The sequence below is a fragment of the Telopea speciosissima genome, chromosome 3 (assembly GCF_018873765.1).
Source record: "Telopea speciosissima isolate NSW1024214 ecotype Mountain lineage chromosome 3, Tspe_v1, whole genome shotgun sequence".
NCBI lineage: Eukaryota > Viridiplantae > Streptophyta > Magnoliopsida > Proteales > Proteaceae > Telopea > Telopea speciosissima.
This window is the reverse complement of record NC_057918.1, coordinates 21,353,918-21,371,148: the sequence shown is the minus strand read 5'-3', so window position 1 is coordinate 21,371,148 and position 17,231 is coordinate 21,353,918. Positions and strand designations below refer to the sequence as shown.

Below are 17,231 nucleotides of genomic sequence, written 5' to 3'. Positions count from 1 at the left end.
TCTCAAAATAGCTAATTCTGGTTACTTCTTTAATGTGGAGTAAAGTGGTATGTTCTAACAAATCCAACTGTAAAAACTTCATAATAATAGTGGAATTCTCTTTGGACAAGGAATTACATGCGTTTGTAAACATATCAACACAAAATGAAAGGTTTTTGTCCAGATTATTGATTGAGTTCTGAAGGTAGAGAATTACTCAGGTTCCCTAAATAGACTAAACCTTACATTCACCTCCCAATTTATACAATGTTCACATGATCTTGAAAAGCACCCTTCATGTATATCATATTTCTCAGAAATTCTTCAGAAGGAGATGACCATCATGTCAGTAACCAAATTGTTGATTATCAAGGCTAAAGCTTTCTCGGAACGCGGCAGCTCTTGCCATTGTTCTCCTGCAAACACATATGATCAGTTTGTAAATCAAACCAAAATAGGAATTTACTTAATAAAGTTTGTATATCACAGAAATTATTATAAACTTGGAAGTAGAAGAAAGACTCATCACCTGAGATAAGCAGGGACATATCATTCTCCCTATTGGAGTAAGGGAGCTTCTTCAAAGGGCATGAAGAAAGTGGAAGAATAGGGAGATTCTCACAGTTGCAGATCTCAATCATGTACCCATCAGGGTCATGGAAGAAGAGCTGATCCACCTTAACTCCACCTTCCTCAACCTCACCCTTCACATATTGGATGTTCATTGCCTTCAATTTTCTTATCACCAACCATAAATCTGAACACTGGAATGAAATATGGTTGTCCTTTGGATTGATTACTCCTTTCTTGTCTGGAATGTCGTTTGGAGAGTTGCTTTCAAGCAAATGGATGCCAATTCCATGATTGAACAACCTTAAAACAACACTCATGTAAGTCCCTTTATCTCAGAATATTGAAATTGTTGCTGAGAGATGATAGATTAAGCATGAATAATAAAATAATGGGTCAGCGTTCTCTGTAAGGGAGCATGACCCCTGCGCATGCGTTGGGAGTTGGGTGGGACCAATGAGAACGCAAGCGTTAGCATCATGGGGGCGGAATTTCCAGCTTTCTAGGGGGTGGGGCAGTCATTTCCCCCCGTTTGGATATGACGATAATACACTCTCCCACAAAAAGCTTTTCTCCAAATAAAATATCGGAAAAAGAAGCATGAAAGGCAGTCTGGCCATGCACCCAGACACAGAGTGGTGCGAAATGACCACCCCTATCCCCATAAAAGATAAAAATCCCACCCTTATGTCGATGCTTCTATGCACGTTCCCATTGGCTCCTGCGTTAGGGCAAAGGCCATGCTACCTTCCAGGAACCTTCTCCCATAAAATATATATAGAGAAATGTATATTCATCGTATGATGAAGATCATCCAGCCATGTTGAGTTTTTAGTGTAAATAGATGATAAACAAAGGAAGAACAAAAGAAGAAAACAAATTAAACAAAAACAATGAGCAGTAGAGACGGGAATGCGGGTGAAGAAAAATAATAAACATGTAGAGAGAGAAAGAGAGAGAGATTATTAAATATCTTACCAAGCTCCTTCAAAATTGAAGGAAGAAGGGCGTTTAATGAGCACAAACCCTAATACTTCCTCATAGAATCTCACTGATCTGCTCACTGATTTGCATACAAACGAAACATGGTTTAGTGACAACTGAGGCTCCATAGATGATGACCACCCCATCACCTCCTCTTCTTCTATCTCTCTCTTACTTCCCATCTCTCTCTCTCTCTCTCTCTCTTGTTGATGCATCTTACCTTACTGCTTTCCTTTTATAAGCACAAAAAAAGCATCGATATTTAGAAAATGGAGAAATAAAATTAAGAAACTCTGGCCCATCTGTGCTATGATGAAAGGTGGGTTTGAGGAAGGAGGACCACTTAAACCTCCTCTGTGGGCCCATCTATGCTATGATGACATTTGTGCTTATCCATACGTCAGTAAGGAACTCTTCCTATTTTTATAGATAATAATAATTTGGACAAAGATATGTCTTACAGATTACACATGTATAAGACAAGGGTTGTAACTTGGAACTAATAGAAAATCTTATTGTACTCAAGGTTGGTTACAACAATATTGTAATCTTAATTTATTTGCTTATTTTCTTATTGTTAAAAGTTATTTAATCGTAAAAAATAAAAAATAGGAGAAAAAAAGTTATCTGCATGGGACATAAGGGCCACACTCAGACACATTAGGGGCGGAATGAATGGCAGAATTTCTACCATCAGTGTGCCAACGCACGTTCTCATTGGCTGCCATGTGCACACCCCTTGCACTAAGCGTAGAATACGAGAATCGTTATCCTTTGTAGTAAAAGTACGGTGTTGTACTGCATCGTGCAATGCTACAAAGGCCATGTGGCACAACATGCCCCACATGGCGCACATGATCTCTTCAGCTCCTCACGATGCAGTACAGCACTATGCTATTATAGCATAAGATAAAAATTCAGAATACGATCCGACAAAAAAGAATTCAAAAAACAGATGTTTTCAAAAGCTATCATTATCCATGTGCAATGACCAGTTACTTTTCCATGTGCCAATTTTGCATGTGCTTCATGATCAACAAAGGTTATCAACTTTATTGTCAAGAAAAAAAGAAAAGGAAACTATACTCCTCCGTGGCAAAACCGAACCAACAACTCACTTAATACCACAGCAACCCAAGGGAAGAAAGACCACCACCCCCAACAACCTAAAAGGACCCAATCATGAATGAAAAATTGGTTTCTCTCAATGTCTTTACCCTTAAAGATAATAGATTTACACATATCCAATATATTCATTTTGGATTAAAATCCTCAGTAGTGTGGATATCTGGTGGGGCACTACAGTGCAGTCCTGAGAGCTCAAAACATGGAAGAAACTATACTCCTCTTTGGCAAAATTGAACCAATTTAATTCTAACTGGTTTTTTCTAAAACAAATGAAGCATAAGATATAACAGCTATATATATATAAATTGCTCTCATTGCCTTTCTTTTATTGCAGTTTCTCAACTATAAACCATAAAGAGAAAATTGAAAGACCATTTGAATGGTAGATTTTTTCTTTTGGATTTGCCATTTGAAAGAGAAGTTTGTTTTTTAAAGGTTTGAAAGTTAGGTTTGTAGTAGAAGGTGCATCACATGTCCAAACTAGGAAACGCATTTTGCTCCACAAATGATGCTTTCAGGTCGGTGGACTCAATATCTTTCTATTTAATGCCCATAAGGAGACAGATAGAATTGTATCTTAAAATTTATAGATCTACAAAGTGTTCAATTAGAGTGATCACACCTAAACAAAATCACTTTAAGGTGTACCGTCAAATATACCTTTTTGTTGCACTAGAGGTATAATGTACTTGAGACGATAAAAATTCGAGTGATCACACCTAAAAGTGACATGTTAGGACCCAGTGTGTTTTGGGAAATTGCCCATATCTATTTAAATAAAAATATTAATTACAATCTAAGTAGGTGTAAAATATGTTTTTTTTTTCTTTGGAGGGGGGGGGAGGGGAATTGGTTTAAAATATGTTTTACATCCACTTGTTTTGATTTTGAAATTATTTCCTCAATCCTCAAGTTATTAAAAACAAAATTGAATTTTCCAAAATACCCCAACATTTTATATTCTCTAATTTTTTTTTTCAATTCTTTCATTTTTAATCACATGTGGGACCCATCCCCTTGTCTTCCTTCTTCTTCCTCCACCTCCCCCTTAGAAGGCTGCACCATCATCCTCGCTGCTGCAACCTCGCACTCCAACCAGACCTGCAACACCCCTCCTCTTGCTCTCACTCTTCCCTCCCCTGTAACCCTCCCCAACTGTGCTCTCATCAACCCAACTTGCAGACTATTGCAGAAGAAGGGGAGAAACCTTGTCACATTCGAATCTACCTTTCTCTCTCTCATCTCTCTCCCATGTTGAACTTACCTCACTTCAAATTCCTGCTACAAAAACCAGATTTTCGATATGGACTTCGTTGATAACGAAATTTATGTTTATAAATTTTGATCTTTATCCCTAGATTAGAAAAATTAAAGGTCTAAATTTCAGATCCATGGCTATTTCTAGATGGGTTGATTTAGAATCAAAGAGAAATTTGCAAGTTAAGAAGAAGAAGAATGAGAGTTTTTGAAGAGGGGAGAGCAAGCAGTAAGGTGGGGGGGGGGGGGGGAAAGACGACCTCACAAGCAAGGAACATGATTTTTTCAGCTTTTAATTTCTTAAGCCTTTTGAACTGAATCCACTTCCTTTCCTGTGAAGAAAATTAATCCCAACATATCGTTAATTATATTTCTTTGAAATTTCTCTCCGAATAGGAAGATGGAGGAGGAGGAGGGGTCGGTCTCACGTATTTAATTACAAATAAAAAAAAATAGAGTTAGAAGATGTAGTGTTGGGGCATCTTAGGAAGTTCAATTTTTATTTTTTTTTTGGGAACCCATGAGTATTAAATAAATATTTTCAAAAAAAGAACTGGTAGATGTAAAACATATTTTAAACCTACTTATATTGTAATTAATTTTCTTATCTAGTAGATCTAGGCAATTCTTCCTCCCCTCCCCTCCTTTTTTTTTACCCCCAAGGGTAAAAAGAAAGATTGGTAACAGATTGCAAAGAGGAGTATAGTTTCGACTTCGTCAATAAGAAGTGAGAGTATGACGATGATTCAAGAGTCTAACACTGTCAACTCACCCATTGCGAAGGAATTCTTCCTTCTTTATAGGTGAAGAAAAACTTTCACCTTATAGTAATATATAAAGGGAAGAAGATTGTTGCCCGATTGTGTGGCCCTGGCACCAGCACAGGTCAATGAAGGAACATGTAGGAGCATCGATTAGGGGAATTTTTCACTTTGTCAAGGGGCGAGGCCATTTTAAGGGAATTGAGTCTAGACGTGGGGACCACATGACCAGACACCAATCTTTTTCCCATAAATTTCCATCTTGATCCATGGAAGCTTTATTAGTCATACAAGTCATTATGAACTAATCCAGCATGAACTTGGTTCAACATTCACGTTCTTCACATGTTTAAGCATATTTACCACACACAAAAAAAAACATGTTTAAGCATATAATTGATCCGACATGAATGATACAAATTATTGCAACTATTCCATCTCATTAATAAGAACCTTATTAAAGATGTGCAATTTGGATTTTTATTCGTTGTTGTGCTATCGTGCGGTGCAGCAGCGGCCATGTGTGCATAGTAGAACCTATTGTACACACATGCCCGCTGTTGCACCGCATGATGGCATAATAAATAGTAGTGCACAGTGCAGCGAATAAAAATTCGTGCGATTGTTGCGGTCTCTTCCAAAAAAGATCTTATCCAGTAGTGGCGGGAGTTGCACTGTGCAAGCACCGCTAAACGACAACAAAAACAGGGGTAAGGTACTCATTTCATAGGTGGATCCCACCTGGACCCCACATGTGAAATGATCACTTACCCACTGTATTTGAGGTGGGTTTTCGAGCTGCACAGTGCAGTTCCCGCCACAGCTGCACAAGAGCCAAGTCTGTCTCTTCCTCTCTTTCAACGGTAGTTTTCTATTGTATACAGAAAAAATTATATAAAATATTATTATTATTATTAAATAGGGAATGATACAAATTATTGCAACTATTCCATCTCATTAATAAGAACCTTATTAAAGATGTGCAATTTGGATTTTTATTCGTTGTTGTGCTATCGTGCGGTGCAGCAGCGGCCATGTGTGCATAGTGGAACCTATTGTACACACATGCCCGCTGTTGCACCGCATGATGGCATAACAGCGCTGTAGTGCACAGCAGCGAATAAAAATTCGTGCAGTTGTTGCGGTCTCTTCCAAAAAAAGATCTTATCCAGCCGTGGCGGGAGTTGCACCTGTGCAGCACCGCTAAACGACAACAAAAACAGGGGTAAGGTACTCATTTCATAGGTGGATCCCACCTGGACCCCACATGTGAAATGATCACTTACCCACTGTATTTGAGGTGGGTTTTCGAGTTGCACAGTGCAGTTCCCGCCACAGTTGCACAAGAGCCAAGTCTGTCTCTTCCTCTCTTTCAACGGTAGTTTTCTATTGTATACAGAAAAAATTATATAAAATATTATTATTATTATTAAATAGGGAAATGAAGCCCACGATGCTAGTTTGTAGATTCACATGCGCATGTCTCTCTCACATCCCATCGTCGACCCCACACTCTCACACACACTCTCTCTCTCTCTCTCTCTCTCTCTCTCTCATTAAGTGCTCCTGACTAGATGTGTCGATCACTCACTCCTTCGTCGGTGGAAACTGGATTCTAGTGTCTATAGTAATGTCTCTCATTGTTAAGTTTAAGGGAATCAGTTTTCTATACGGGATTGTGATCTATGCCAGCATTCTCATGTTTCTATTTCTCTTTTTCTTAAAACAGGGGGAGAGAGGTGTCTTTTCACATGGGGAGGAGAGAGATAGACTCATGAGAGTGCTGACATAGGCCACACTCCCGGACAGAGATCTTTTTCCCTAAGTTTATTGTAATAAATTTATGGAGAGGGTTCTCTATATGACAGCATGGCCCATGTGCCAATGTAGAGGCCAATTGCATTACGCATGGGAGGATCAACAAGAGCGAGATTTTTCGTATGGGTGGTCATTTCACCTCCCTTTGTGCCCAGGGAGTGAGATATTGGGATTGGGATCGGTTTTTGTTGGTACTGATCCAATACTAATCGAGACAATTTTACCTTTACTTTTCATTCAAAATTGAGTTTTTTTTTTTTTTTAATGATTTTACCCTTGATCTGATACTGATACCCGATCCAATATCAGCCAAGTATCGATATTGGCCTCGATCGATCGAATACCGATACCTCACAGGGTTTTAGTAATCGGGATCCTATCTAGATCGGACAGATTTACCCTTAATACTTTAAAATAAAGACGTTTTGTACATTTTTACCCTTGTTCTACTTTTTTGTTTCAAATGAAAACCAGAATAATAATGGATTCTGAAATCAATAGAAAAATGTTATATGAAAAAAAGAAAAAACATCTTAGTGTAACTTTTTTTTTTTTTTTTTTTTTGGAATCGAGCATTTATTCGTAGGGACGGGGTTTACACATGGTATCACCTTTGCAAAGGTTGATTAACCATGAAGAGGAAACCGCCAAGTTGTCATACCCGTAATAGACAACGCTTCTTGGCCAAGGTATCGACAACATTGCTTAACCTTGGAATATAAACAAACTGGCATTTACAAAACATAGTAGACAGTATACGATGTCCTCAACTATGGGGAGAATGTATATGGGAGGAGAGGAATCCTTGCCACGAGAAAGAAGATCCAACAATTCTTTGCGAACCGACTCTACCATGATGTCCTCAATGCAATCACCCAATGCGTGTAGTAATCCGGACCTAATAGCCAAAGCTTCTCCTTGAAGAGGAGTAGTGAAATGCAGGGGATCCGATACCGCCGAGTGCGAGTCCAGTTGAGTTTCTTACAACAAAGCCAATACCGGATAGCTTACCTTCTCCATGAATAGACGCGTCGCAGCCACCTTCATAGAGGGGTAAGGAGGAGGGGTCCAGCCTTGTATCGTTGGCGTGCTATGAGGTGAAGCTTGGTTTGGCAATGCTGTATCTCTTTTGAGCTCCAAAATTCCTCATAGGCCTTGACCGCCATAGAGCAAACTCTGAAGGAGAGGTAGTTGTTTGATTGAAGATGGAGTTATTCCTCGCTTTCCGTGATGAACCAAGCAGAGAAAGGAATAGAGACTAATGACTAAATGACCATTAGCTTTATCCTTAGCGAGAAGTTTGGTCCAATAGATATCCACTCCACTAAGGTCATATTCTCACATCCAAAGTTAATAGTAAGAGGGGAGCCGAACCAGACGCCCGAGCAAACTCACATTGAAAGAGAATGTGATCGATGGATTCAATAGGTTCACTACATCGATGACAAGTCAGGTCCACGGTAATCGCCGATGGTGGAGGCCTTCCCCTGTTGCTAAGCCAAAACCGCAGGCCTTCCAAAGAAAAGTCTTAATCTTGGGAATGCTCTTACAACCCCAAATTAATTTCCATACCGGCTTGGGCACTTGAGGGATAATAGTACCGGAGGGTGAGGCTTTAAGCTTGTCTTTGAGAGCTTGTTGATTACACAAAAAGTGATAAGCTGATTTAACTGTGAATATCCCATTTTGAGTACCACCCCAAATTTGAATGTCCTCTTTTGGAAATAAAGGAAGTTGGACTTCTAAGATCACTCGATATCATCTGGATGGAACCATTTATTAAGCTCTTCTTCTTTCCGACCATGTTGGTAGGATCAATAAGTTGAGAAACCCAAATAAGAGGGCAATCTTCAGTGTTTCCGATGTTGTACTTTAAAATCTAGGTTACTAGGTAACCAATTATCATCCCAAATCGCATTTGGTTGCCTTTGCCCACCACCCGAGAAGACCAATTTTAAGAACATCTCTCCTTCAATTATACTTCTCCACCCCCAAGAGGGTTTTGAACCTGCTTTTGCCTCGAAGAAAGGAGCATTTGGGAAAATAGATTTGCTTCATTAAATTCCCCACATTGTGTTTGGTTGCTGCCACACCTGCCAGCCACCTTAGCAAGCATAGCTTTGTTATGCATTGAGAATCTCAAATCCAAGCCCCCGATTCTTTAGAAAGGCACATCCTTTTCCAAGAGATCCACTTGAGTTTCTTATTCGCATCTTGGCCACCCCAATAGAAACGCCATCTTTTTAAGTTGGGTGTAATGAGTGGTTGGTAGCTTGAAATGAGAGGCAGCGAAATTGTTCATTGAAAAAGCAACTGCCTTTAACAACACTTCCTTACGGCTTGAGAAAGAAGATGGTTCTTCCATCCTTGAAGTCTCTTGCTGGTTCTTTCCCCAAGCTCTCTAAATAGCTGAACTTTAGACACTCCAAACTCGGTTGGGAGACCTAGATATTTCCTAGGGCCATCGCCATACTTAATATGCAAGATCTTAGAGAACCATCTCTTGATACGTGGAGGAGTGTTGGGGCTGTATGTAATCAAGGATTTGTTCAAGTTGATGGCTTGTCCCAAGCAAGACAATAAGTATCAATGCAAGTGTTTTAAAGTATGGATTTCTTGCACTTGACCTTAGAAAAGAGAATACAATCATCAAAATAACAAATGGGAAATCAGCACGATTTCGATCTTAATGCCAAGAATGGTACCCAATGCTTCAGCCCTAGAGAGAACACAACTTAAGGCTTGAGCACAAATAATGAAGATAGAGGGGGAGAGGGGGTCCCCTTGTCGGAGGCCTTTGGAAGGGGTGATTGTGCCTCTAGTAGCTCCATTAATTAACATATGATATCTCACGAGGTTATGCAACTCATCACCATAGATATCCAATGATCCGAAAAGCCCAAAGCTCTATGCATTCTCAATAAAGGTCCAAATTTCATGTCGCATAAGCTTTTCTCATGTCCATCTTAATGGCAATAAATTTGGTCTTCCTTTCTTTCTTCCCCGAATGTAATGAAACAGCTCATGCGTTGTCAAAATATTATCTCGAGATCATACGGTCGGGGACAAATGTTGGATCGGGAGGGGATATGACAGTTAAGAATCGCTTGCAAGCGGGTTGCCATAATTTTTGTAACTAATTTCATAATTACACCGCATAAGCTTATGGGGCGGTATTGATCAATGGTTTCCGGGTTTGCACCTTTGGGGATCAAGCACACGAGAGTGTCATTTATATCGGGGGAAGGGAGGCAAGTGGTAAAAATTCCTCTACGAATCTAACAATGTCGGCCTTGGTCATATCCTTAAATGTTGGTAAAAGAGGGAGGTAGACCATCGTGGCCTGGGGATTTCAAAGGGCCCATGGCAAAGACTGCTGTTCTGATCTCTTCTAAAGTGGGAATGGAGCAGAGGGTGGCATTTGTGTCATGATCAATTATAGAGGGGACCACCGAGAGAACCTCCTCAATGGCCGGTTCAGTAATAGGATCAGCAGAGTAGAGAGAGTTATAATGATCCATAACTTCAGAAAAATTTCATGTTCATTAGAGGACCAGCACCGATGAAAGACGCAGCTTAAGTATTTTGTTCTCATGCCGGATCGGCGTTGAAGCATGAAAAATGCAAGTTCTTGATTTGATTTGAAAAAATGCGTTGTTTAGGCTTTTTTGCAAGTTAAAAATAAGTGGTTGACTTGATTTGTTTTTCTTATTAAACGAAAGGCTTTGATGGATAATATGTTTTGGGACTAACTTCCCCTCTACCCATGGGAGACGGTGCACCCACCATGTTAGGGTTTAAAAACCCCTCTTAGGGTTTTCGTATGTTTCAAAATATTCTCCTGGTACCTTTTTTCATCTTTTACTGTCCTACGGTGAATGGGATCTCTCATTCACTATGGGTGGAAGGAAACTCAATTCTATGTTTTGCTTTACTTTAACATTCCCTCCATCCCACAAAAATATTATAGTTGGAAATTTCCATATCCCAAATTTTGCCCCATTGTTCCATTTATTTATGCATTATGTTTTTGGACTTTACCAAATTACCCTTTGTTATATGTGGTGTTAAAACTTAAATGAATAATAAAGAGACTAGTATGGATTTCTGGGGTAATTTTTAAAACTTTCAATGATTTTAGTGATTAATTAATGGCATAATCATCTCTCCTAAAAAGTGAAATTTTTCAAAATTTGTGAGACGTATAGGGTCATATTATCAAATATTATATTTTTTTCTCATAAACCAATTACCATCTCCTTCATGCCCCTCCCCCCCTCTTGCAAACTTGGCTTATATAAAATCATATTTTCTTTTAGGAAAAAAGATCCTTGTCTGGGCCTCTAGAGCCTGCATGCGCACATTGATCAATGAGAACACGCACAAGCATCACCCTGGTGGGATTTTTGCCTTTACCATGGGGGTAGAATGGTACTTTTACGTACTTCTGTGTTTAGACGTAGGAGCTACATGGGCCACGCGACCTGGTAGCGTTCTTTTCCCCTTTCTGAGAAATCCCCCAAATAAAGATCATCGTGAATTCATCAAGGTCACTATGATGAAAGGAAAAATAATATTAACATGAGGGATCACTAAAAAGCCTCCATTATTTCATCAAAATAAATAAATAAAAGCTTCAATTAAGAAAGTGACAATTCAGTAATGGATGTCAGAAGGCGGAAACATATTTTTTAAGGTGTGACAGATCAACAACAATCCAATTGGAAGGTGTTGTAAAGAGATCATATTTTGAATGGCTTCAACTTTTTATCCCAATTCATCTCAGTAAACAACCAAATAACCAATCCAACTATCTTAATGTAAACCATAAGCCAACCACAAGTCATTTTGGAGGCAATTTTATCATTTAAAAATGCAGTTTTTTGCTTCTTTTTTTTTTTTTTTTTTTTTGGGGGGGGGGGGGGGAGGGAGGTGAAAGCAAAAATACAGACCGATACGTATTGGTATCGGTATCGATTTTGGAACTGACCCGATACCCAATCCTATACCGTGAACTGAATGTATGCATGGTGATCATTTTCCTCATCTCTATTCATTTCTCACTACATTAATAATCAATGGAAGAGAAAAGCCTTGATCATCTATCATTCTTCTTTACTTGTAGATTAAATGATTATTTTCTTTTTTCTTTTTATAATCCACAGCAATGAACAAAGTCATGATTCTCAGTATCTTGTGAAATTCATATTTTACTTTTCCTCATATCATTTGGAGAAATTTTTGCAAGAATGTCTTTTTTTTAATCTTTTGTTTTCTTTAAGTTACACTAAGATGATTTTTCTTTTTTTCATATTTCACTTTTCCTCTACTTTCAGAATCCATTATTAAGAACAAAACTAGGGACCATATAGATTTCCTTCCTATTTCAACATATATTAATCCTATCATAAATAAACATCCCTAAGGAAATCCCTATCATTGTTGAATATTAATGCCCAATCAATTCAGTTGCTACACAGGATACACAATTGTTTCAATGTTGTCATTTTTAAATATGATACATACATGTCAATACTCACATCAGCTTCCTAAATTTTATTCCAAACCACTTGGTTTTTCAAAAATGAAAAATGGTTAGAAGAAGTTACTAGGTGCAGCTTAAGAGATATGCGAACAATTCATAATTGGTAGATGCAGTCTTTCTTATTATCAAATTGAGCAGTTGTATCGAAAAATAGTTTAAAGACTCAAGGAAATGAGTTTTATATTCAAATATTAATTAGTCAATGCATTATAGTTCCTAGTGACATTGTTGCAAAAGTAAATTAGACCATCTGCATTTCTAGTTGCAATTTCAATCACTTCAACAATACTACATAATTCACCATCAGAATACCAGTAAACGGCGACCAGGAAATAGCAATGAGATGCTCTAACAGTAGGAGAACAAGAGTTGAAGCCCTAAACAATTAAAGAAATTTGAGTTGCCAAATCCATGTGAAATCTGAGGGAGTTAGCGGCCTCAACCATTTTTCAGGTCCTGGGTGTGATTCTCTTATGATTCATATCAGCTATTCTCAGGTGCTAGCTTAAGGACAAAATGTTTGAGTGTGATTCTGCATATTCTGTCAATTGAGTTATTTTGTAAATGTGATGTGATCAGACAGGAAATAGATTCTCATTTTATCTGTAACCAAAATGCTTGAAACATACATTATATACTTAATTTGTAAAACAGTTAATGCAAACACATAGTTTCTCTTGTCAACTCATTCAATTCAATCACTCTTCTTATTCCCTAAGGGTATAAAGCACCTACAGAGCTTATACTCCAGCTCTGATACTTTAGCTTCCTCTGTCTGTGTCAAGATTCTTTTATCTGTAAGGGATTATATACATCAGCTTGAGCTTGATAACTCTTAAATTAGTATCTGGATGATCCACAACAAAGGAAACAGAAAGGCCTTCCATTGTGAAAATTGGAATGGAGAAATACATCTGCCTCTCAAAGTGCAATTAGCATAAATGTTGGCCACAGCAGATCAAGGTATGTGCTTGTTCCACCATGTTCTTTTCGGTTTTTTATCAAATTTATTTCTCCCTTACCCTCCATTGGTTGGAATCTATTCCGGCTGAACTGATTTGCCCCTCCAGGGTTTGAGAATCTGAAAAGAGCATAACAAACTTGCATCCACACTCATCAGTGCACCTGCATTGTTGAATTCTCCACAATAGTTTGGGGCTGAGAATATCGTAACTAGTTGCCTGTCTGCAAAGAACTCATACCCATCTTCAACCACCTGTTCATCGATTTCATACAAATAAACTATCAACCCATTGCAATGTATTTTTCAATGTCTGGATGTCCTCTATGTAGAATCCAAAAATTCTTTTTATAGAAGATTTTACTCTGTATTATTAGACAGGCTGTATTACTAGACAAATCCCATGCCACCATTTCACTCTATGGGGTAAAATAGCAAATTTTTAGGATCCATGCTAGAAGGATTAACACCTCCTCACTCCGGCAATGAGCAGCCATGTATAAGCAAAAAAATTGTATCTCCTTAATAAAAATCAAGGGCAGGGTGACTCTTCTTCAATGAGTTAACCTAGGGTCCTACTCATTAGACACAACATTTTGGACCATCAGCTGCAGACAAAAGGATGACAAAAGAAAAACAAGACAACCATTTGTATTTTTCATATATATATCCTGGCTTAGGGGGTGAAATACCTGATGAGCCCGACAAACTAGATCAAGGTCATGCTTCTTCAAGAACTCAGTCACCTTGTCTGCACCAAAAGTATAGGAAACTCCCCTATCATTCTCCCCCCATCCTTTTATTTCTCTGTCAGGATCTGCCCAAAGTAGATCACACAACAGCCCCTGATCAGGCACGTCAATTGGCCTCTCAATTGCTCTTATCTGATCCAAGCTCCCCATTTCTGGGGACAGACCACCATGCATGCATAAGATCTTGTCATCAATGATTGCTGAAACTGGTAAACAGTTGAAACAGTCTGTGAAGGTCTTCCAAAGACGAACGCTGAATCGGCGCTTACATTCATCATAGAATCCATAGATTCTGTTGATGGAAGCACATTCATGGTTTCCTCGAAGGAGGAAGAAGTTATCTTGGTACTTGATCTTGTAACAAAGGAGAAGGCATATGGTCTCGATGCTCTGTTTTCCTCTATCCACATAGTCCCCAAGGAATAGGTAATTGGCTTCTGGGGGGAAACCTCCACATTCAAACAAGCGTAGGAGGTCTGGGAACTGTCCATGTATGTCACCTGATGGTAAAAATTGATCAATTTTCACTATAACCTCTTCAAAGAGGTAAGCACTTTTGGCTATATGTATCCTCCATCAATGTGATGGAATATAACGTATTGAGAATTGGAATATGATGCATTACATCCCAATGAGCAACTTCTCTCCAACGACATATTATGGGGCATTTGACAATGATTCTGGAAGCTAATTACAGTAATAATTACAATGTATCTGGTTCAGATCGTAATAGGTGATTGCCTGATTTTTATTTGGTCTAGATTATGGCATCTTAGATTAGAATCAATCAAATCCTAAGTCCCTGTTCAAGCCGGAATCTAGTATCGACCAGGTACCAAAATCTTGATCCTACAATATGAATTCCGGAATCCTTGCCAGATGCCTTGATGATCAGTCATGGAGTTCATGAGACATGAATCTGAATATATATTATGAAGTGATTTGAAAGTGGGCTGGATTATTTTCGCCAACAGATCTCATCTTACCATCTTTACTGCTCTATATAATTCCTCTAGAATCAAACTGGTGAGCATCAAAGAAAATTCAAAATCAAATAAAACTTTCTTTTTTTTCTGTCATAAGATTCCCTCCCCCCCCCTCCCCTCCCCTCCCCTCTTTCTACAATAGGTTTGGTGGGAAAAGAAAAGAAAGATAAAACCAATCAAAATAACAGTGACCTTTTATCTTCAAATGAAAATGATAAACCAAGATCAAGAATGCAGCTTATGAACCATTAAACTTAGAATGGCCTTTTTATTGGAATCTTATCAGATAGAAGCATTACCTAAGGAGCTTCTACAGACTTGAATAAGGATCAAAATCTAATAATTGCTCTCACCCCAAACATGGAACCTCATCAAGAAAAAACCCATTTGATAAATCATTCAAATTCGAGTAATACTAAAGCCAAAAAAAATTGAATTCACCAAGTAATATATTTAGGGCTCAAATCAGAATCCTGAAATGGGAACGTACCACAAACATTCATGGGAGCTTCTAATTCCAATAAATTGGGTTGGCGCAGGAATATCTCCTTGGCGGTAATGCAAAGCTGACGAATCTCAGATTCGTTGAGCTGAACACGTTTTCCTTTGGTCTTCCTCCCTTCCAATAGCCTCTCAACCAGTTCGTCCAATGCAGTCCCTTCCATTGCAGGCACTCCCTCCTAATGGCTAGAGCAAAAGAAAAAGACCCAAAACAAAGAACAAGGAAAATAGGAAGAGAGAGGGAAGGGGAGGGAGAAAAGTTCCTAGAGAAGCGGGAATCGGAGATATTGGTGATAATTTGATGTCTTACTTTCACCAGGGAAGGAAGGAATCGATCACAGCAAGAGAGCTTTTGACAACTCATGGTGAAGGGGTTAAGGAGTTGGAGACTCGTAGGCCCTTCGCTACCGAATCACTCGCGTTTTCTATTTCCGTCTTCTTGAATTTCAACGCACGTGAAGGTGACCCTCTTCACCTCATGAAGCAAACCGTAAAATATTATTAGATTAAGAAAGAAATGCCTCTCTCTCTTCACCAATCATCATCTGTGATGGGTGTATAGATCTTGCCTTCTCTCATTGCAGTGGATGGAGTGGTTGTTCTTTTTCATTCCAAATTTCAGTATGTTTCTGTAAGTTTGGCGCATCAAAAGCCAGAGGTGTTATGCAGAATTTGCACAACGCAATGGCATGAGTCAGGACGATGTGGATAGATTTTGCTGAGCTTTGCAAATGGCTAATGCAGGACGAGCATCACAAAGTCTGGCCTTTTGGATTTGTCTGACATACTTTTAAATGTTATGTCTAACTTAAATATTTTTGTAATGTGTAAGGATATAAATGTTAGGCAATTGATCGATTCACCAAAAACTTTAGAGTTGATGGAACGCGTTTAGTCAAATTCTTTAACCTATCTTATATTATGCTGGTCCAATCTAACGCTCATACATTAGAGTAGGGCTCCATTAGACGGATTCGGCTCCTCTCCTTAGAGGGCATTGCCCAATGAGTGCCCAATGAGGCATCCAAAGGTTGGATTGTGTCGCACACATCTCCATGGCTGATTGGGTGTGCGTCGAGATGTGTGCAGCACAGCCCAACTATTGGATGCCTCATTGGGCACTCATTGGGCGACGTCCTCCAAGGAAAGGAGCCCAATCCCCATAAGGCACATAACAGATCACCTCATTATTTTTGTATGGCGGTAGGTAACCCTTTCTTAACAGCTTCCAGTCTACTCCAAGTGGCCCTTCTCCTAGGTAGTAGCTCTTTCCGTGATTCAAAGTCATGACGTGGTGATTGACTCTGATACTAAATGTTAGGTACTTGATCGATAGGAAAGCTCCAGAGCTGATGGAACGCGTTAGATCAAACCCTTTAACCTATCTCATACTAGGCTGGCCCAATCTGGCATCCATACAGTAGAGTGGGCCTCATTAGGCACATAATAAATATACGTTTAATTTCCATAACAGCTAGGGTTGTGCTTCAAGTTTGGCTAAGGAAATTATCAATGCATATCAATCATGATGTAGACTTGCTTTTGTTTAATCAATTTTACTTATCTTATTAAAACAAATAGTCAAAAGTTCTTTAAGCGAGAGGTAAAAAGGAGTTTTCAAAATAATTAGAAATGGATTGCCATTATGTCATTTTCAAGAATTGTCATTGTATTTAACCCACGAATGAATGGAAGAGAAATAGAGCAAGACAGATCTTGAGTCAGTATCAAAGTTTGTTTTTGAGTTATAATCATAGTCCAAGTCTGAGTCAAAGTTGTTATAATCGATAGGATTTTGTATTTCTTCTAAAGTTAATTGTTTTGTTTGAATCTCATTTCGTGAACAATTCTTTTGTAGTAATAAAGAGGTTATTTCTTATTATATTGATTGTTCTCACTCTGTTACTACTAATGAGGATGAATCCTACGACAACCCATCTCCTAACTTTCTTAAGATTGTTGAACAGTCAGAAGAAAAGAAAACACAAC

The 17,231-nt window shown here is 38.7% G+C and overlaps 2 protein-coding genes across 3 annotated transcripts; both read right to left on the bottom strand.

The window, feature by feature from the left end:
* Positions 1 to 234: 234 nt before the first annotated feature.
* On the bottom strand, positions 235 to 15,716 carry LOC122655974 (metallothiol transferase FosB-like). Of its 2 annotated transcripts, XM_043850380.1 has the most exons (4): positions 15,709 to 15,716; positions 1,528 to 1,693; positions 509 to 852; positions 235 to 395 (listed from the first exon to the last, which is right to left on the bottom strand). In XM_043850380.1, the coding sequence occupies exons 2-4, from the start codon at positions 1,677 to 1,679 to the stop codon at positions 304 to 306; spliced, it is 588 nt and encodes a 195-aa protein (XP_043706315.1). In that variant the 5' UTR covers positions 1,680 to 1,693; positions 15,709 to 15,716; the 3' UTR covers positions 235 to 303. The 2 variants fall into 2 exon arrangements, with proteins under 2 accessions (XP_043706315.1, XP_043706314.1); XM_043850379.1 differs by lacking the exon at positions 15,709 to 15,716 and having other exon boundaries at positions 236 to 395; positions 1,528 to 1,732.
* Positions 12,645 to 15,697, bottom strand: LOC122655973 (serine/threonine-protein phosphatase PP1-like). Its single transcript, XM_043850378.1, has 3 exons — positions 15,232 to 15,697; positions 13,696 to 14,255; positions 12,645 to 13,258 (listed from the first exon to the last, which is right to left on the bottom strand). The coding sequence occupies exons 1-3, from the start codon at positions 15,404 to 15,406 to the stop codon at positions 13,082 to 13,084; spliced, it is 912 nt and encodes a 303-aa protein (XP_043706313.1). The 5' UTR covers positions 15,407 to 15,697; the 3' UTR covers positions 12,645 to 13,081.
* Positions 15,717 to 17,231: the final 1,515 nt, after the last annotated feature.

Bases quoted from the DNA above. Each gene is read 5' to 3' on its own strand.
- LOC122655974 (XM_043850379.1), bottom strand. From the start codon at position 1,715: ATGGGAAGTAAGAGAGAGATAGAAGAAGAGGAGGTGATGGGGTGGTCA. The intron at 853-1,527 runs GTAAGATATTTA...TGTTGTTTTAAG, and splicing joins TTCAATTTTGAAGGAGCTTG to GTTGTTCAATCATGGAATTG. The intron at 396-508 runs GTGATGAGTCTT...ATGTGTTTGCAG, and splicing joins TATGTCCCTGCTTATCTCAG to GAGAACAATGGCAAGAGCTG.
- LOC122655973 (XM_043850378.1), bottom strand. From the start codon at position 15,406: ATGGAAGGGACTGCATTGGACGAACTGGTTGAGAGGCTATTGGAAGGG. The intron at 14,256-15,231 runs GTACGTTCCCAT...TTTTACCATCAG, and splicing joins AGCTCCCATGAATGTTTGTG to GTGACATACATGGACAGTTC. The intron at 13,259-13,695 runs GTATTTCACCCC...ATCGATGAACAG, and splicing joins TAGTTTGTCGGGCTCATCAG to GTGGTTGAAGATGGGTATGA.